Genomic DNA, 21,391 nt, shown 5'->3' on the forward strand with positions numbered 1-21,391 from the left:
ACTTAGGGTTTGCTCATCCACAATAAACTTTTTTCCAAACAATAAACTTCTAAACTGTCAAGATTTAATTGCATCTCAATCCAGTTTTACTTAACATCTTTAAAAAAAATCAACATTACCTAGATGTTTGATTAAGCCCCAGAAAAGTTTTTTTCTTAATCTAGTGACTATTTGCAGCAGCGGCAGCTGCTGCAGCTACCACAGCTGCTACTACCCTTGACCCACTTCTAGGTGGTTGCTGCCGCTGAATTGAGTCATCGTATGATTTGATGTTCAGAGTTGTGCGAGGTCCTGTGTGCCAGCAAGCCCCTGTCTCATCAACAATGGCTGCATCTAGCTGCACTGAGTGAAGGCCAAGGACTGGGAAAGGCAGAACAAAGCTTGTACTGAAGTACTCATTGTGTGGCCCTACAGTTTGGGACAGCTGCACTGAAGTTTTCTCTGTGCTCTGCATTCAGATTAAAATTAACATGTAGATAAAGAAGGGAATGGATGACATGAGTTTCTGTTGACATGCATCCATTTGTGCAGTTGAAAAGTCAAACTGCTACTTATATCTTAAAAACAAAGATTTTCATCAAGAAATGGTTTACCGCTCAAGGATTCTCACCAAGTCATCAATTCTTACATAATACTACTCTGTCTATGAGCATAGATAATATTATTGGTGATCTAGGACAAATAAGACACAAAAGCTGTCATAGTAAAGTAGTCCAACCCAGGAAACAAGTCAGCTTGAGTATAAAATTAAGCATAGGTCTGAAATTAGTTAAATGAAAAAGGCAAGATCTGTTCTACTGTCAGTGGAAAGACACATCACACTCAAAATGTCCCCTTCACTCAAAGCAACTGAAAACTTGGTTCCATACCTTTTCAAGTGAGTCTGCCTGTGGTACCACTGTCCTGTTGACTAAACTGGTTGTGACTGTGATGTTCACCCCAGCCACCGAACGGAAGATTGATGGTCTTTCCCCCTTCTGGATCACCCCCTCCACTTTCAGGGTCAGGTTGGTGTCACTTCGCACCAACACTGGTTCTCCAGCATTACTAGGTTGCGGTGAAATTGCAAGCTGCAAAGAAAGTTTCAATATTTTCAATTAGCATGCAAGAGTGAGCGACTGAAGAAGAAATTCTAACCTTTTGCCAACAGCTTTAACTTAACATATTAAAGGTGATATGCCCATTTGATTAAAGACTGAGACAAAATTTGTTGCTCGAATGTATTTTCTTCTGAGTCAAAGCGAGCAAAGATTTCAACACTTGTCACTTCTATATTTATGCTACATGCTTTTTTGTGCACAAGCAAAGTGTTTCAAGAGGGAGACACCATAAAGATGCAGGTGCAAAAAAAAAATGTGTGGACATGTATCTGTATTAAGAGAAAACAATATGTGCAGATCTTAGAATTCATCTAGGGGTAACCAAAATACTTCACACCAGGTCTGTTGGATATTGTCTGTGTGCTGGATACATGTCACTTTTAAATATGTCTGTAAGGATTGTCATTATTACTGCATTAATACTGATGGTTTGTTGCAGAAATTTTCCACATATTGTGGAAAATAAAACTGCCAAATAAAACGTCCATTTTGACAAATGTAATTGCTACTTTTTACTTTTGTTTCAAAAGCACAGGTATTTCATACCTTTACATTTGTAGACTGAAGCTGCTGAAAGAAGAAACGTGGAAAACTGATGTTGGCTTGGACCAAGTTCTGTGCAGACATGCTGAGAAAATCAATCAGCTGCAAAACAAAATTTCCACTCAACATATTATGGAACAAAATGTCAAGAAAACTAAATGAAACTTGCAGACAGATTAATGGGAGTGACAAAACTAAAACTTTGTGCCTATCAATCGTCATGCTGTTTTTATACTAATATTAATATAATAAATCGCTGGAGAACAAAGCAACTCAGCCTGTCAGGCGCAGCCTTGTTTCCATCCTAGCATCCAAGCGCATCAGTAAGAGAGCAACTGATGCAGGAAAGTGAAACCACATGGTTTTGCCACATGCTACAGTTTAGCAGTTTGTCTAGTCATTTCCATAGATACATGAAGTGGACTCAGAAATGATGGCAAAGTGATCTGTTAGCCAGCTGGCATGGTACTTGCACCAAGCTATGCTGAAAATCATGCAATCAGCTCAACCAAAGTCACCTGTACAAAATGATCAGGTTAAATAATCACAGCACACCAAAATGGCTAGCGACATTTGCTTCTCTAAAGGAGTGACCCTGTGCCATGACTGCCACTTGACCAAGCTCTCAAATAACAGTGGGCTCTATTGTTGATACTCTTTGCTAGCATTTTGTTTGAGATGTGGAATTATTATGCAGCAGGATCAGAGGCATTAGAGTAGCATCTTAACATCTAAGAAATAATAGCATGAGGGTGGAAAAGGTGAAAGTTCAAAGCAAAAAATCTTGGACATCCTCATCAACACATAAAGTACCAGTGACTCTGCAGTCAATTTTCTGTATATTAGTAGTGAAGAACAATGACTTACTCTGTACAGTTTTTCAGGGCTTCCAGCACTCTCAGCCAACATAGTTTTTAGTTCTTTTAAGATGCTGACAATTGTGGATGGCAATGACTTCCCCCAAATGTTCTCGTCATACACCTCTGGATGTGCTAAGAACTGATGCTCCCCCAGGCTGCTCTGTCTGTTGAATAATTTTACCAGTGTTTGAATCAAACACCCAACACTTACGATGCAGTAACATAAACAGGATATATATGTGGATTCTTCAGGACGATAGTCAATCCAGTGAAAGCTATCCAAGGCCTTTGTTTAAAATTCCACTTTAAATGAGTTGTATTTTATGATCATTATTAAAACTAATGTACACGTACTAATAAATGTGGGATTTATATGGTGCCATGCTCATGAAGGAGCACTTAAGTAGGCAACGTGGGCAAAATACAAAGGACAGAAGGAAAAACAACTGCAGACAACTAATAAGAGACAAATATATAAGACACAAAAAGGAATTGGGAAACAAACAATAAGGATGAAGAGTGTCATAAACGTGCAAAGGCAATCAAGTAGGTTAGTTCAGTGGTTCTCAAAATATTTCAGACCGTGGAGCACTTTATAACAGTTCTGTTCCATGAATTTCAAATTTAAATTGCCACATTTGTTTCATTACAATTCAAAACTAAATGTACTTTTGTGACAGTAGTACAGCAATAAGTTTACATAAAATTACATACTTTGTAAATTACACATAAAAATTAAAAATACAGAAATGCAGTGTTACTAAGGGTGACGGATGACGCAGTTAAAAGACAAAATGCTCGTGCTGTAACATAAGACTTGGTAGCTAAATGAGTGTTTCATGCGAATGAGCAGTTGGGCATCAATAAAATTAAAATTTGTATGAAATCAATAATGAAGTAATAATGGTGATTCAAATATCACTTTGTTGACATATGACGACTGTCAGCCACGGACCAAACTGAGAACCATTTGGGCAAGTTAATGACTACAATCACAACTATTGATAGCTATGTTGATTGGTTCATCATCCATTCCTCAGGTAATTTGTGTTATATTTTCTTTAACTGCATTTACAAACAGTAGAGCCAAAGCCGTAAAACAATTGTTTATATAGTTCTTACCCTGTGTGGACCACAGAAATGATGCTGGCAATTGCTGATTTAATGCAGTTGCAGCTTTGTTGTAATCTGAGAGGATGTCAAGGGATAAAGCCATAAAGCCATAAAGTAACTGTAATTATTGCAGTCTCACTACTGTATTTAAATGGTAGGTCAGTCAGTACATGATTAATCTCATAAGCAAAATGTTCTCACAAATGGTAAACATGAAGTAACTTTATCATTTAACAGTGCAAACTAATAGTGACTTGTTTGCTGAAAGTTTTAATAGATGGTAAAATAAAGGCCTTAAATCTAATAGCTGTCAAAGCAGTAAACTGTACGTGGTACACCATGTCAAAGTCATGGCATATGAAAAGCACAGCCTGTAGTAATGCGGGTACACATTGCTACAAGATGGACAGAAGGAATTTCAAAGCCACCAGCCACAGCAAGCTTTAAACCTCCTAAGTCAAGTTGACTAACTACTATGGAGACTGCAATATACTGCAATAAAATAATACTGTTTTCTCAGGAATTCTGTCATGAACCAAATGTCATGATTACAAACGCTGCAAAACATCCAGCAATTATTTATCCAGTTATAAAAAAACAAATGATATCCCTATGATTCAACAATGATGTTAAAAATACAGTATAACAAAAAGAAAAAAAAAACAAAACAAAGAACAAGTCAATAATAAATAATGTCTTAAAAACAGTGCAAACAGCAATACAAAGAATTCCAAAATAGAAGGGAGGAGGAGTCTGAAATAAAGGAAGGCATTCTTGGAACAATTCACATTTAAACATGCTTTACAATGTCAAGTCGCCTAATGTAGGTGGGTCAACATCAAAGGATACAATGTTAAGTTGCCTAAAGTAGATGGGTCAGCATCAAAGGAAGCCCAATATAATGTTGAAATCTGCTGTGCCACGTCTCGACAATGTTTTTCGCATTTTTCTAGCTAACAGTATATCAAGACCACAGATGAATAACACACACTTAGAAAATTAAAAATGCATAAATAATAATAATTATTATATCAACGGATTTTGAACTGAATATAATCCTTTCCTCCCCTGAAAAAAAATCATGCTTTGCCAATGGCTTGTTGGGGCAGAATTATAATTGTTAACATGTCATAAAATATATTTTATCCCAGATTATGACGATATTTATGGAAATGTTTTGGAAGGCAAGCTGTTGACAAAAGAAGGCTATTAATTCTGTCTGAAAATGGCTGAAGACAAAATCTGCAAGTAAATTATCATAATTAAATTAGTAAATTATCTGATTCATATGACATATGACTCCTGAGTTCTTGAAATACTCTGAGATGTGCTCACAAAGCTCTTAGCATTTATACGAACCTGTTGCACAACTTGGACCCACCGTGCTCCTTCTTGGCCACTAGTGGAAGCCAGGGCTGTGACAATGGCAGGAGGCGGAGAAGAGCGAAAGGTGTTGCAAGTCAGCAATAACAATCTCAATGAAGACAACCACACAATACTGAGGCGAACATACTCGCACTGAAACTCCAGAGGGTGAGCTGGTGTACTGGCAGCCTGTAAGAGAAAGTACAGAACAAAAATGCTCCAGACATTTTGAGGTGTAGAATTAAAATACTACAACTGTCTGTGGCACAGTGTTTACCCAGAAATGCTGGTAGTACCACAGAAGAAAAAGAAAGAAGGGGTGAGGGAAAAGAAGAGAGAAAGAGCCTGCCTATTCTTTTTTATTAAAAAGATTTCAATGGATGCAATTTACTTCGGATGGAAATAAAATTATACCATTCAATTATACATCACCTTTAATACCACCAAAAGTGTGCTCCAGCATTCTACATTCACACACAAAAGACGGTAAATAAGCACACTTAATTAGGAAAGTCATCATAAAATGGTCTCCCTTCACCCCACAGGCTTGAGGGGATCAGATCTCTGCAGTAATGTTTTTCTGCTTTGATTTGTTGTGATTTTAATGTCACTGATTTGACCTACACTTTTTGATGGCATCCTGGGCATTATACTGGACTGTTTACTTGCCATGGCTATTTTTCTTCTTCATGTGCTGATTTCAAATTTCTTCAGTCTTCTAATGTTATGACAGATTTTTCCTTTCTACAAGTTCTTGCTGTGATGGACCTTAAACACTAAACAGTCATGTGTTTCAACATTTTAAAGCAGTTTTTCTCTGCTTGGTAGTCAAGTGGATACCAGCAATTTCTGGATGATTTTATCCACATTCTCAATTAGTAATTGATCTAATCTATTTTTGACAAATGACTGTACAATATGTAAATTTTAACTGTCACCCATCAAAATCTTGGTCTCAGAACACTCTCAATAAAGTGCTATGAGCTTGCTCTTAAGGGTAGGAAGAGTGCTATATAACTTTATTACTATCATTATTACCATTGTGGTAAAATGCGTACATGCAAGTGCTTAGTAGTGTCTATGTGCTGGCCAGCTCTTTGTCTTACCTTGAAAGCGACAAGCGCACGTTGGTAGCTCTCAAGACAGCTGGAAAGGCAGGGGACAGCACTGAAGCCATTCAACTGCATGTTGTGCAGATGCCTTCGTGCTGTGCAGACATTCTTCAGTCCCAACAGCCAGTTATAGTAGCTCTCTGAGGACACCTGATTCCAACAGACATGTCATGATGAAACAGTGATAAAGGTATTTTAAAAAACTTATGGAAGAACTGCAAAATATTTTTTTGTAACTTTGTGAAAGTTGCTATCACAAATGTCATGGATAATCTAACTATGGAGACAACACATGCTCACTCAAAGAAAGAGACAGGAGATGTACAAGTGCATATGCATGCACACCCCAACACACAAAAGTTAAAAAATATACATAATTTTGACTCACCTTGTATGCAAGGTCAGAGAAAATTAACTCTGCAAAAGAAAACTGGCCATAGCGCAAAGCTTGTCGGGCAATCCTATAGGCCTGCCAGCTCTCACATTTCTCCACAGCTAATCGCAGAGTTGCCTGCACATCTGGTGGCATTAACTGTTCTCTTGCAGCTTGGAACACTAATGTACACAGCTGAACCTGCACAGCACAAGTGGCATGAGTCACAAATCCTTCCTTTCTTGTGCTTTCAGAAACTGATAATGGTTTGTTGGGGAAGATAGTGCAATAAATTACCAAAATATGAAAGGACTTCATCCTTTTCACTGCATAATCTCCCACTTTGTAAAACTCATGCTTGCTTGTATAGCCACACATATGATCACACTAAGTTTTCTAAAAATGGATGCAACCAACCAAAGAAAGCACAAAAATGTGCGTAGACAAATGAATTAAAATGATTCCTGAAGCAAGCATATATGTGCACATTTGCACAGACTTATGTGCATGCACGCACCTGAACATGGTCACTAGGAAGCCCCTCTATCGTCCACTTCTGCAGCAGTGCCAAATAACTGGAGGCAGAACCTTGAAGACTATCTGGAAACTTGTTTCCTACTGCTGTCAGTGCTTCACACACCAGCTGGGCTGGTTTGCCTGGAGCCATATCACAAATTCCACATACATACCTGTAATCTTTAGTCATCATCGCTGCCACACAAGCAATCCTATTGACCAGCACCTTAAAATGACTTCTCTCCCTTCAATACCATGTTCTTCAGATTATATACTTCATGTCATGAACATTCAAGGATGTAATTTAATAACACACTAGTTCCAGCTATTGACTTTAGTGGCCATTACTTTTCCACTGCCTCCTGCAGCTATTGCACAGTCTTCTGTAAATGAAAATTGAGGATTTACTGAGCTATGTGCCTATGATGCTTTAAAACTGTACCCCTGAACAGCATAGGACAGTGCAATTAAGTGTACAAACTGTACCTGTTGAAAATTCCACAAGCTGACAGATTATGATTACTATTTGTACCTGATATCATGCTGATCATCTCTGTAAGAATCTCCACAAAACTGCTTGCTATTTCTGAGTCCAAACTACATAGGTCCACTGCTGCCTTTAGTACCGCCTGCAAGATAAAATGTTCTACCATTTTCTCAAATGATGCTTGTATGCAAAACCAATCGTCACCGCATCTTATTCATTCCATGTGCCATTCACTTGATAAACTCTATTGGCTGTGATCTTGTACTAGCCTGAGGTGGCCTGGGGTCACCCACTGTATCTGCTGTTGTTAGGAATATGTGTGTGTGTGGGAGAATGAATGTGCATGTGAGAGACACTATTTAAACATGTACATTTATACTATCTCTTTTATATCATATATATATATTATTGCTATTACGAGCACTATTTTAAACTGCTCCTAGGGATCAATAAAGTTGTATTGTATTCAAAAGTGTAAACACAGGCATGTTTAGTTGGGTTGCTGCTCTTGGACCTATAAAGGTCAGCTGTTGACAGCCATGCTAGATGATGTGTAGGTGCAAGAAAACAGTACCTTCAGATCCTGCTGATTCTTCCCCACATCTGTGAGAGCCTAGAAAGAAAAATGTCTGCACAGCGCTTACAACTTCACTGGGAATGTCACCAGGCATCCCTGCAACATTCAGCAATCTTACATAACATATGTTGACAGCAAAACGGATTCAAAAATTTGATTCAAAGAGGTTTCCACTCATGACCTTTTCATAGCCATACAGCAGAAATCACCAAGTATAATTCATAAATTATACACACCACTCATAATCGTGGAATACCTGCTACGTTACTCGCATATATTATGTTCAAGTTATATCACAACAAATTGGTCATTATAAACAGATGGCTGAACACTGCTCAGCAATATCACTTCTATAATAAAAGAATCAACTGAAGATGAAAATAAGATGACTTTGACATTATGCAGACCTGGAGAGAAAAACAATGTTCTTTCATTGCCCTTTCTCAATCTCCAGCCAGCAAAGAACATCAATTTATATTTAGATGCTATCTTCTAGATTTTTCCCAAAGGATCACAGGTTCTTCTACTTTCCCGAAACCTCAAACCGTTAACACAGTATGTGTAACTTTAATGTTTCTGATGTATTACTACTAGGCTACATTAATATTTTTCAAATATTTAAAAGACTATAGAAACAAACTAAATGTAAAGAGACTTACTTGAGGCTTTTGCAATATGTGTGAGAACCTGAATGCTTCGGGCAGCAAGGCTAATATTTTGGTCAAAACAGCACTTGTAGCATGCGCACTGATCTTGTCAACTGAAACAAAAGGCAATCACTGACAAGCTCTGACTTCCAAATTTCTCTTTCAAAAAACAGTTCTTAGCAAAGCAGGGCTGCCTTAGCAATTTTCTTCTTTAAAACATATTATAATCCTCACGTCTGTCTCAAGGAAAGGTATATAAATACAACATAAATATTAAAAGAGACTTACTGGTGGCTCTAGATAGAAGTTTTAAGGCCACTGATTCACAAATGGCATTCAATGCACACACAGCCATTACCCTCAGCTGTGGAGATGATGTCTCTCCAAGAAATTGATTACTTCCTGCAAAGAAAGACAACTGACAAATTTTGCCACTTTCCTTTCTTGAAATCTGCTAGTATAGATTAAAAAAAGTCAGCTATATGAAGAGAATAAATGATTCAGCAAGCAAGTCTGCTACTTTTCAAGGAATTTGTCATTACTACTCAATAATATTATTTGTCAATAAGCATTTTGAAAAAAAGGCAAAACTCTCTTATGCCTTCTAAATGGACATTAAAAGCTAGGACAAATTAAATATTAATATTTTTCTCCACTGCCAAATATACCAAAAGTTAAACATGAAATTTTCCTTGTAAATTACCTTTCTTCAGAAGTTGACAATTCTATTAGGAATTTAGGGCTACAACTGCTATTTAACCAAATAAATTATTATTCCTGGTCAGTAGGGTTAGCTATGGCTGATTGAGACCCCTCTGAACCCAGGTGAATTCACCATATAACTACAAAAAGCTCTGAAAAAGGGAGATCTGCAATGTTTTTGTCAATCTCTCCCACTCCAACCCATACAAACACAGGGAATAATGGGAGGTTTTTTTTTTTTTTTTTTTTGCCTTTATAACTTGCGGAGAGCAGCCAGCCTGTAAACAGATGCACTGCAGAGAAGAACGCATGCCAGAACGAAATTGTTTGCGTTACACTGGGTTATGGGTCATCTTTTTCTGTGAAGTTCTATTCCCAGATCATTGCCTGGACATTGTGGAATAACTAACTCACACTTTTTTTTGCATCAGCTGAGAATTGCTTTTCACCAGGCATCCTGCTTTCTTTATCCATCTTTACCTTTCTTCCCCTTCTCACAAGTTCTTGAATGTTTTGTTTAGGGGATCGCTGACATAACCATCAGTCTTTTATCTCGTGTCCTTGTCCTGCTGTGACTTCTGATCAGGTCTTTATCATATGGTATCAGGAAGTTTTTCTGCTTACCACCCCTTCCTTTGGTTTTGACCTCGATTCACTGTACCTTGTGGGCAGTTGATCACTGACAAAGATTGATTTATTGTTTAGATGGCTGGTAGCTGGTTACCCCTCAGCCCTTCTTTTGACCTTAGGATAGAAGCCTCATTTTGCTTGGTTTCTGGTGCAGTTACCGCTTTCATTCCATCTCACATTCAGGCAGGTAAAGAGGGAGCTCCACTCCTCTACCCCAAAGGGAAGAAGTTACTCCACAGAGAAGGATCAATGGCCAAGGAGTGGCAACAGGAGACATTTAGCTGTCCCCAGAGTCTTTAAAAGCCATAAACCAAACAAAGAGACTGCGGAGCTCTCTTTTGCAGAACTTTTTATAGTGGTCTAGGGCAGATGCACCTGGGTTCTGTGGGCCTCTAGCTTCCAGGACTGATAAACCCAATGACCAAGGGCAATAATTCATTTGGTTACAAACCAGTTGCAGCCCTCAAAAACTAGTCTGGTAAAGGTAATGAAGAAATAGTGAAAAGAATAACAATTGATGTTTAAAAAAAAAAGCTACCTCCACATCGCTGGTCTGCCAAAGATGTGGTCCTCTCCTTGCTAAGAGACAGAGGTTCCGCAGGCAGCAGAGGTGAATATCATGTCGTGGGTCTGACATAAGCAGTTGCAGAAGTCGTGCAACATGTGGAGCAACATTAACCAAAGACTGGACAGCTAGTCGAGTCATGGTGTCCAATGTCAGCAAGACAAATTTCTTTGCTGGGTAACCCTCCAGGAGAGACTCACACACTGCAAATGCCTGACAACAAATAAATAAAAAAAAAAGTCAATAAAAAGACTTGCCCAGAACACTAAATTTACCTTCATGTTTTAAAACAAAAGTCATTTCCCTCCTAATCTTTTGAAGTCCAGATCGAAAAAGTGAGAGAAAGAGAATGTTAAAGTACGCAAGATAGCCACTGATATTCATTAACCAATCACATACTGGAAAACCTCAGCGACTTACTTGTACACTAAATATTTTACACAGTGAGCATTAGATAAAATCAGCAGTGATGTCAGTACTACACTTTGTAATGATATCAACAAAATTTTGCACAACTATCACCTTACTTGGGCTGCTGTATCGGAATCATGATGCATATGACGCAAACTGGGGATCAACTTCACTTTGAGGTCAACTGGTGTGGCAAGTCCAGACAACATGGCAACCATTTTGCTGCATATCGTTCTTGCAAACGTTCTACAACCCAACAAATCCACCTAAGCAAATGCTCCACATAGATTATAAGTACAATCGACATCTTAACGTTCACAAAAGTTAACATTTAAGCAAACTCCTAGCATTACACATTCATGTTTCCACAGAACATAGAGAAGAGGTGGACTCACCACAGAATCTCATTTCACAAAAATGGTGGTTATTAGAGGGTACCAATCTATTAAAATACAATCACAAACTTTTGATATATCACTGATATGATCAGTGGCTCAAGAAGATCAGAAAAAAAAAATCCTTTTAATCTCACTCATATATTTTTATATCACAACAGAACATTCTATTCTCTATAACAAAAGATGTTTTTCAGACTTTAGACATTAGCGTAGGCTCAAGTGCATGACAGTCTCAAACTAGAGAAATTCCTATGAAATGTCCTGAAACAACATTAAGAATAACAAAGTCAACACTTACAAATGCTGAGATATGTTCTCACAAAAAAGGAAAAGCAGAGATAAAAAATACTTAAATACTTATAAGACAACTGTATGTCACACAGAGATTTCTGTAATGTTCTTATCAAGCCTCACTTTGACTTTTCAGAGAATTTATCTGCAGCAAATATGGATGCTTCAACTTCAACAGCATCATGTGAGTCGAGAGCAAGGATGATACTGTGATGAATTAGAGTCTTCTCGGGAACAATGCTAGCGATGCTGCCCATCATTCTGTGACCAAAATCACAAAATCTTCAGCTGTAGGCATAGGCCCATAAAATGTGTTTAACTCAGGAAGTAAAAATTTTATTCTCAAAGGTTAAATAAAAAGTGCTTCTATCATGAATGCATAAGTGAGGAATATTCTAGAATTTAATGATCATTGTCTACAACGATGAAAAACACTTCTCTTTTCATTCCCCTCCATCTCTCACCTACCCCACCTCAAAATAAAAAAGAAAAATAGAAAGAACGTTTTATTTTACTACATAGACTTTGAAAAGAAAGAAAAAGATCCTTTGGCTGATAATCCTAATAAACCTTAACTAGTGAATTACCTTAGAGTAATGGCCCTGGCAATTGGATCATTGCTGTGAATAACCCCAAAAATCCTCCGAAGAAATTCGTCCACATTTAGAATTTTATCTAGATGTTTTTCACTTTGCTGCACTACACGCAGAATGTTAAGTCTGATGAAGTTATTACTGTCAAACAAAAAACAAAACAAAACAAAAGAACATACATCATACTTCTAAAACATATAAAATGCAACTTACAAATGTTAAAAGTCAGGTTTTAATGTTATTGTGTAACTAAAAAGATAAAAATAAAGCATGCAGGAAAATATAACCAGCCCCCTAGTCTATTTACCTCCTCTTTTACTGCACACAAGATGCTGTTGATGATAGATTAAGAATAAGTCTGAGTCAATTAAACAATTACAGTGAAAGCTTTACTATAATTATACTTATAGTTATACTATAGTTATAGTTTATATTCTTTTCACTCTAAAATAGTCTGTTTTTTTCTCAAACCATAGAGTGATCTAGTTTAAAATCTGAGTTAGCTTCAGGACATACCCTCCACGGTAAACATCAGCAATTTTCAAGAGTGCAGAATTGATCAAGATTGGGAAGGGGTACTTCTCAAAAAGCCGTGGAAATTTGACGATGGCTTCACACTGTATACCTATTTTGCCGGACCGAAGACCTACAACATACAGTACAATCAGCTTGTAAATTTTTAAAAAAAGTAAATTTTAGACTTGATAGTGGAAAGACTCATATGCATAGTTATGACAGTGTTTCTACAAGCAGATGCCACTGACAGAGGAGAGCGAGAGTGAAAAGCTGAAAATAAAAGGTTTTGGGTAGTTAACTGGTGATTTGCACTTTCTCGGCTTGAAGTTAAACAGCATGAATAATGGTTTGGAAGAGCTAGTGTCGTATCCTTTCTTCATCTGACTGCTCGACAACAAACTAAACAACTAAACCTCTTCAGCACTTGGCCACTTAGATCGTTGCAGTACATGTCCAAAATAAGGACCACATATACATTTGGAGAAATTTCGTAGTTTTGGAAGAATGCACAGTCCGTCAATCAATACCTTTATCAAGTTCTGTAAGTGCCGAATTTGCATCTTGCTCTTGCTCGGCTGAAATGCCATCAGCAGTGCTTCGTGGGATGAAGGAGGCAGACATGACTGACGCGCTATGAGGAGCCTTAGAGATATTTTACCTTTTTTTTAAAAAAAAATATTGCATGAAAATAATATAGCATATGTTAAATAAATGACGCAAACTTTATAAAATATAAGGGGATTTTGTTGTTACAGTTTTGTCAAAGATATTAAATAAAAGGGAGCAACCTCGAAGTCACATGATCGCTTTGACACAAAATGGCGGACGACAGCAAAAGTTTCCTTGCGCTGTTGAACGGACTGGCTAGAAGGAACTATTACGGACAGTCAGAAATAACAGATGAATTTTTGAAGGAACAGATTTATCCAGAAACATCACAAGAAGACTTTGAACACATTCAAACTAGATGTAAAGGACTTTTAAAGGTATTCAACTCCTGTTAACTTTAAAGAGAAGTGGGTGGAATGCATTCTCATTCGTTATATGTATGAGGATGAAGAAATCACGACATATCTCTGCGTGTCTTACATGTGCAGTATTGTATGCAGCGTAATAATCATTTATAGAAGACGGTGAACGTGATACAATATAAAATACCAGCTATAAATACACAGTTTTTCTTTTTGAACAGAGCATGGTGTTGGGTGATATGGACATGACTCAGCTGGAGGCTTTTCTTACAGCCCAGTGTAAGAAGAGGGATGCTCCTCTCACAGAAGAGCAAGCTAGTGCAGTACGAAAATTCTGGAAATTAAATAAAAGCAAAATCCACGAAAGCATTGTTTCACAAACAATGTGGGGCAATAGGTTAGAGAAGATATTGTGGAGAATAGACTTGAAATCTCAGTCCCGTCATGTTAACCAGATCAATGCACCATCAGCCATAATGGAACTTCATATTGGAGACAATCTTCAGAAAGACAAGGTAAAGTGGATGAAATGTCAGATATTATGCATATTTATGAGATTACTAATTATATCAAAAGGGTTTTGAAACTTAGTATCATTCCCACATCTGCTGTTAATGGTAAGGTGTATAATTCAGGATATATATATATAGAGAGAGAAAGCACAGTTTTATTAAACTTGTTTATTATGCTTTACCATGCTAAAATGGAGGCACAGATGTCACACAGCAGCCTGCTAGGCATGTGAGCACTATTGTACATAAACTGATAACACACAATATACACACACATAGGGTGAAGGAGACCAGAGTACTGAGGGAAAAACCACTGATGGTTAGACCTGTAAACAGATGTTACATTCTGAGAGAGGTATGGTAGAGCTGACATTCAAACCCATGACACCAGATTCTCATTGTTGTGGTAACGGTCGTTTTAGCCAGTGCGTCACCAACCAAAACTATTTTATTTAGCAAAAAGTCATAGGACAAATTGATGTAGAACCACATCAACCCAGCCATTTTGACCTTGACCTGAAGACATCCTAACCAAAACCACATCAGTATGCAGCATGCATTATTAGACAATGCTGTTTGAAATCTACCTAACAATCTGTTTCCTTTTTCTGTTTAGGCAGTGGATGTGGTACGGTTTGAAATGGATGATGACCGGCTATCCAAAGTTCTAGCTAGCATGCAGGAAATTGAGGAGCAAATCAATCAGTACATTCAGAAGTGAGACTGGGAGTGTGTTAGAATGATTTAGTTTTCCATCCAGGCGGTGATGTAATATGGCTGAAGTCCTGACTGTATCTGATAAGGTAGTGTACCAAGATGTACGGGAAACATAGTAGTTATGCCACAAATGATGTATTTCATCATGTGAATGGGAGTGAAATGTAGGCTGCAGTATCAGTTGTTTACTCTGATGAATGTTGGTGATTTTGTGCATCATGGGTGTTTAGATGCATATATGCATATATGTGTATGTGCATGCACATGTTTTGGTGTGTCTGTGTATGTTTGCATATTTTCATTTGTGAATTAAATGGTGATTATAATGATGAAATCATTTTTAAAATTAAAATATCAACACGGTCTTTTTTTCTTTTACTTTTTTGTAACTTCTAGCTTGCGGCAATCCCAACATTCAGAACTATATTTTTCTTTCAAGGAGGGAGCGGGATAGAGGCTGGTTCCAACTTTAAAAAGCTGTCTGCCTAGGCAAGATCAGCGCATTTGTCACATTCTGTCTACACGTGTTACCAACACTCTTGTCTGTGCGTTTGTTTTATCCAGACTTGATTACTACAACTCCTTGCTTGCTGGCTGCCCTGAATACCTTCTTCACAAACTCCAGAAAGTACAGAAGTCTGCTGCACGTCTGGTGCTTAGAGCTCATAAATAGGACCACACCACACCTCTCCTTCGTTTTCTAATTTGGCTTCCCATCCGTTCTCGCATCCAGTACAAACTGTCCATGCTGAGTTTTAATTTGTTTGCTCGCACGTGCCCTGATTATTTCTCCGAACTGCTTTTACCTTACATCCCTGCTAGACAACTCCGCTCCTCGTCTGATGATCATCACCATATTCTTCCTGTCACCAAAATAACAACAAATGGCCACAGGATTTTTGGTTACTGTGCAGCGTAACAATGGAACTCTCTTCCTTTCCATATCCACTCCTACCCAACATTAAATCCTTTAAACGTGCACTGAAAACACACCTCTTCTGTAAACATTACTCCTAACAACCTTTCCCATAATGCTAGCCCTTTTTCACACCCTGCCTTTTGCAATATCATGTTACTCTCAGCCCTTGTTCTTATTTGGTTCCTCTTTGTGTTTTCTGTATTTTATTTTATTCTGCGTTTAGTAGGGTTGTTTATTCTTTTATAGCTCAAATGTTATTTGTTTTCCTGTCCCTCGTATGCTGTCCATATTTCATTTTTGTGTTAAACGCTAAGAGCATACTCCTTATGAGAGTGAGAATGCGCTTTACAAATTTTGCATTTATTATTATTCTTAAAAAAATTACTGTTTATCCTCCAGTAAACAGTAATTTTAGCTGTGGATGAAGATGATTCTATTTATGATAGTATATTAAAGCACGTTACTTTAACAACTATTCAGGATTGGGTGACATACTTTACTGCTATTGCTAATTCAAGGTGATATGTATGTGAATAATGTACACACATTCACACATGTACAAACGTAATGCATTTTGAAATTGTGACAGTGGTTTATTTGACAACAAAGATAAGTGCTGACAGATAATAAACAGCATCCCTTTTTATATTCCCTGGATAAATGAGCTATGGATTAAAAAAAATTGCAGTTACGACAACTAGGAATCTGCGACAAAACTGGCTGCTTAAAACAGCAGCAATGCTGAAGATGGCAACCCGTTAAAGCACATTCTTAACTCTAGCTTTTTGCATGGATACCAAACACATTAAATGCCAAGCTTGCAGTACAAACCTTGCACTTTAATCATCCACTCAAGATTTCTAGTCAATCTGTCACGAAACAAATTCAGCTTCTTTACTGTAACTCTTTGCTTCATAGTTCAAATATAGTTAATGTGAGTTGACATTCCAGTACAATTCTAAACAATGTAACTTAAATACAACATTGTGAAAGTAGGAGATCACCAAAAATTGACATATATCAATACAACAAAACCTAAATAATTGATTCACACATCAAAATATATACTTGTTTGGACATGCACACTTTCTATTTCAAATGGGATTGTTGTATTGTTCAGTCAGTAACAATGGGGTTTTGAGGTCACATCATAAAAAAAACAACTTCTGTAAGGTGGAAATAATAAAAGTCAGTTTTTACTATATGTGCAATCAACTTCACAGTGTTATACATTTTAATAATGATGACAAAGCAAAATCTATGCCTTTACCAGATAATGTCATTCGTTGCACTTTTTTGGTATTTTACGAAAATGTTTAAAAGCCACACCCATTAATGCTCCTTTGAAAAAATTCACACTTAATCTGACATCAAGCGCTGAAAAAATTAACTGAATTTAATACCTACACAGCATCATCAGAACTAGTTGATAAAGAGCTGTTAAAGTTGAGAAAGACAGTAAACAAAGGAGAGGGTTCAAAATAGCCTCAAACTAATATTGAACATTATTCACACTACTACTTGACCATCCTATGACATAATAAAATACCCCCCAAAATGAAACCTATTCACATGCAATTTCTTTTAAAGAATTGGACAGGTGTGCAAAAGAAAATATATACACATTTTTCTTGGGTAAAAGGAGTACAAAAATAAACTCCTATCCTGACACGGATCCATCAAAATTCAATCCCTCAACAACAAATGCTCAACATGATTATATCAAGATCTAGACCATAACTGATTTGTAGCTGGGTTGTTAAAATTGGACTGGTATCGTGTCGGAAACAAAATTATTTACAATACGTTTGGAGAGGAGTAAATGCACATCTCAGGTTATCTCCTTAAATGAATGAAACAGAATTTTCTCAATTCAGCATATTAAATGATACACATCACTTTATGAAAATTATTATTTATTGAAACATTATGCAGAACGTATTAATGGTTTACCAATATTTACAGAAAACCCCCCACTAGTTTGGATAACAAGTTTAAGAATTGCTCAGAAATTGTATTTCTTGGCACGATTAAATAATTTACTTGTAAACAATGCAGAATAAGCAATGCTTTAAGGGGTATTATAAACATCATTCATATAAATATAATAATCCTAGCATGGAGATCCTAAGAGAATCATTCTGTGTTGCAAATGTTGTTATATAAGTGACATTTTGAGAGGCAAAACCTGAGGCACCAGAGTTGGGTTGCGTGAGTGTTGGTATCTCATTCCAATTTATAAATGTAACTACAAAGTGGCAAGAGCAAAACAGTAATTCTTTTCAGTTTTATTATTTCTAATAGACAGGAGATATAAACACTTTGTTAAAGAGTTAGGTTGCATGCATGAAAATACTTTTTCATGGACAAACATACCTGCAAATTTACTAGTTAAGTGAGCCATCTATGCATTTTTATGTGTTTATCTGTTTATGTGTGACTATGTTTTGAGTATGTCTTTGTGCTCATGCAGTTCAGTAAGGGTTTTGCTTTTACTGTTATAGTAAGAACATGTTTGCTGTAAAGTCTTATAAAAAAACTCCATGAGATATTTTAGAGAAATTTTTAGTTTTTTTTTAACACAGATATCTTGCATGACATCTATATAAATGTATGTTTGCATGTAAACTAAACCCCTCTCTCTTACATACACATACACACACATAGAGTGAAAGAGAATACTTGTATGTGTAAGTTTGTACATTATCTTGATCCAGGTGTTATCATTTTAAGTGAAAAAATTGCTTCAATAACTGGTACATAATATATCTAAACAGCAAGTTCTTCTGACCTGCCTACAATTTTTAAAAGCACAACTATGGATGAAACGATTTAAATGAAAACATTCTAGGTGGGTCTGTGTTTGACAAAAATGATATGCTTCATTTGACTGCACCTGGTACTATTTTCCAAACAAAGATTGATGAAGAAACTGTTTGTGGAATACTTTAAATGTTTTCAAATGCTATTTGCATCTGGGCTGTTTTTGATAATGGGATCACCTTATTTTTTAATTAAGCAAGGCAAGGTATTCTTGTGAGATCAGACAACCTGTTTGAATGTATGCTACTACCATTAAACAATGTCTGGATCTCACAATAAAAGGGATAAACAGACATGTAGTTCAACCATAGGTAGACAAAGTTCGAAAGATCATGCTCAAAACTAAACCTAATATCGAGTGACTTTTGATGTGAAAACCGCTAGTAACAGTTTCCATGCCACACATTGTTATTATCTGTTATGTTCTAGACAATGACTTTTTCCCCTTAAAAATTACTTTTTGCTGAGGATTGAAAGCCATTCAGATACCACATTTAGGCATAAATATATAATGTAAGCTAATTGGTCTGTGCCTGCATTTATGAAGTTAAAGACGAAGCTAATGTTTTGAAATAAAAAAAGTAGCTAACTGGGTAACAGAACAGAGCTGAAGAAAATGATTTATGAGTAAATGTAATCTGGCATACATTATAATGTGAGTTACATAAGGGTATACATTCCAATTTGTGAATTACAGAATAGCATACAGTCTAATTTTTATCAGTGAGGGGCTGACGTGTTATTATGCACGTCAATAAAATACTTGGAGAGGAGATGGGCGCCACCAAGTTCGCCAAAGCCCACTGAAAGGACTTATGGTAGCGAAACAGAATAGAAGCAACATGCCGGATCGTCGAGGCCCGGATCACCAACGACCGCGCACCCCTCTGGTGTCTCCAGGAGGGGCGACAAGTGTGATACTGGAACCAAGTCTACACCCAAGTCTACAATCAAGCTGCCTACACAAGGAACTACTATCGGAACATGAATGTTCGCACACTCTTTCAATGCGGCAAAGTGAAAGAACTCACACACGAGTTACAGCGTTACCGCTGGGACATAGTGGGACTTGCGGAAGTCCGATGGACTGGTTTCGGGGAGTCAACTACAGATGAAGGCCACAAGCTCTGGTTCAGCGGAGACGCAATCAAGCATGAACGTGGTGTCGCTTTCATTATCAGGAAGGAGGTGGCTGGAACTGTCATCAGCTGCACCCCAGTCTCTAGCAGACTTATCTCCATCCGAATCTCTGCTCGACCGCACAACATCACCATTATACAAGTGTACGCCCCAACATCAGAACACGAAGATGAAGAGATTGAGGAATTCTACGAGGAGCTGGACAACATCATCAAGAAAACTCCGAAGAAAGACATCTTGCTTGTCCTTGGCGACTGGAATGCTACGATCGGCCCTGACGCTTACCAACAATGGGCAGGAACAGTCGGCAAGTTTGGCCTAGGCAACACCAACGCAAGAGGCCTACGGCTACTAGAATTCGCTCAGAGTCACCGTCTCACCATTGCCAATACCCTCCACCCGCACAAGAAGTCAAGAACTGTAACGTGGCATTCGCCGGGAGGTCTGGTCCATAACCAGATTGACTTCATCTTGCTGCCTCAACGTTTCAAATCAAGCATCAACAAAGCACAAACGAGGTCCTTTCCTGGCGCTGACATAGGCAGCGACCACAACCTCGTCCTCACTAGCCTCAAGTTGAAACTGAAGTTGAGACGTGACAACAATAAGAGCCCTCGCATCCGATTCAACCTTGAGAAGCTCAAAGATCCGGACACAGAGAGGATCTTCCAGGCCCAGGTGGGGGGCGAATTTGCAGCCCTGGCTACTATAGACTGCGACATAGACGCCCTTGCTGGAAGTATCAAAGAGGTGCTACTCTCTACTGCAGACGAAGTGCTGGGGAAGCAGAGGAAGCGCAAACAACCCTGGTGACTGACGACATCCTTGATCTTTGCGACGAAAGGAGAGCCTTGAAGAAAGGAGAGGTCGAGACCCGACGTCAGCAGACAAGTACAGACTTGTCAACCAGCAGATCAGAACAAGGATGAAGGAGGCAAAAGAAGATTGGATCGAAGACCAGTGTTGCAGCGTGGAAATAGGCATGGCTAGCGGAGACAGCAAGAAGGCATATGAAATACTGAAGGCCCTCACCAAGACTCAGCAGCGACCAGCCACAGTCATCGAAGACAGCGCCGGACAGCTCCTTACGGAAAACGCTGCTGTACTAAGTCGTTGGACTGAATATTGCCAAGACTTGTACAACTACAAGATCGAGCCAGACACCAGCATTCTCCAGCATCACCAGACTGGACAAGAGAGGCTGAAGACCTGCCAGTCCTCACTGATGAGGTGAGAGAAGCTATGCACAGTCTGAAGGGAGGAAAGTCACCTGGTGTGGACAACGTACCTGCTGAGCTGCTGAAGCATGAGGAGACGCAACAACCAAGGCCTTCACCACACTGTGTCAAAAGATATGGGAAGAAAAGAAATGGCCAAAAGAATGGGCTCAGTCTATCGTCATCCCACTCCCTAAGAAAGGGAACCTGAGCAGTGCCAGAACTACAGAACCATCAGTCTGATAAGTCACCCAAGCAAAGTAATGCTCAGAATCATCCTCAACCGCTTAAAA

The 21,391-nt window shown here is 38.0% G+C and overlaps 2 protein-coding genes across 2 annotated transcripts; one reads left to right on the forward strand and one right to left on the reverse strand.

Annotated features, from left to right (window-relative positions):
- Positions 1 to 50: 50 nt before the first annotated feature.
- On the reverse strand, positions 51 to 13,551 carry LOC112571130 (integrator complex subunit 7-like). The gene is made up of 18 exons (XM_025249943.1): positions 13,327 to 13,551; positions 12,800 to 12,929; positions 12,278 to 12,424; positions 11,814 to 11,951; positions 11,118 to 11,247; positions 10,564 to 10,803; positions 8,706 to 8,802; positions 8,044 to 8,142; positions 6,984 to 7,123; positions 6,482 to 6,667; positions 6,088 to 6,243; positions 4,976 to 5,170; positions 4,466 to 4,569; positions 3,626 to 3,691; positions 2,511 to 2,667; positions 1,647 to 1,745; positions 870 to 1,070; positions 51 to 448 (listed from the first exon to the last, which is right to left on the reverse strand). The coding sequence occupies exons 1-18, from the start codon at positions 13,418 to 13,420 to the stop codon at positions 161 to 163; spliced, it is 2,667 nt and encodes an 888-aa protein (XP_025105728.1). The 5' UTR covers positions 13,421 to 13,551; the 3' UTR covers positions 51 to 160.
- A 32-nt stretch (positions 13,552 to 13,583) lies between these two features.
- On the forward strand, positions 13,584 to 15,363 carry LOC112570979 (COMM domain-containing protein 1-like). The gene is made up of 3 exons (XM_025249741.1): positions 13,584 to 13,785; positions 13,992 to 14,285; positions 14,899 to 15,363. The coding sequence occupies exons 1-3, from the start codon at positions 13,618 to 13,620 to the stop codon at positions 15,001 to 15,003; spliced, it is 567 nt and encodes a 188-aa protein (XP_025105526.1). The 5' UTR covers positions 13,584 to 13,617; the 3' UTR covers positions 15,004 to 15,363.
- The last annotated feature ends 6,028 nt before the right edge of the window (positions 15,364 to 21,391 follow it).

Source organism: Pomacea canaliculata, linkage group LG8, assembly GCF_003073045.1.
Source record: "Pomacea canaliculata isolate SZHN2017 linkage group LG8, ASM307304v1, whole genome shotgun sequence".
In the NCBI taxonomy this organism is placed as follows: Eukaryota; Metazoa; Mollusca; class Gastropoda; order Architaenioglossa; family Ampullariidae; genus Pomacea; species Pomacea canaliculata.

Excerpts from the sequence above, each read along its gene's own strand:
- LOC112571130 (XM_025249943.1), bottom strand. The coding sequence starts at position 13,420 with ATGTCTGCCTCCTTCATCCCACGAAGCACTGCTGATGGCATTTCAGCC. Across the intron at positions 4,570-4,975 it reads GGGTCCAAGTTGTGCAACAG|CTAGAAAAATGCGAAAAACA; the intron begins GTTCGTATAAAT and ends ATATACTGTTAG. Across the intron at positions 1,071-1,646 it reads TTCAGTCTACAAATGTAAAG|CTTGCAATTTCACCGCAACC; the intron begins GTATGAAATACC and ends CTTTCTTTGCAG.
- LOC112570979 (XM_025249741.1), top strand. The coding sequence starts at position 13,618 with ATGGCGGACGACAGCAAAAGTTTCCTTGCGCTGTTGAACGGACTGGCT. Across the intron at positions 13,786-13,991 it reads GATGTAAAGGACTTTTAAAG|AGCATGGTGTTGGGTGATAT; the intron begins GTATTCAACTCC and ends CTTTTTGAACAG. Across the intron at positions 14,286-14,898 it reads ACAATCTTCAGAAAGACAAG|GCAGTGGATGTGGTACGGTT; the intron begins GTAAAGTGGATG and ends TTTTCTGTTTAG.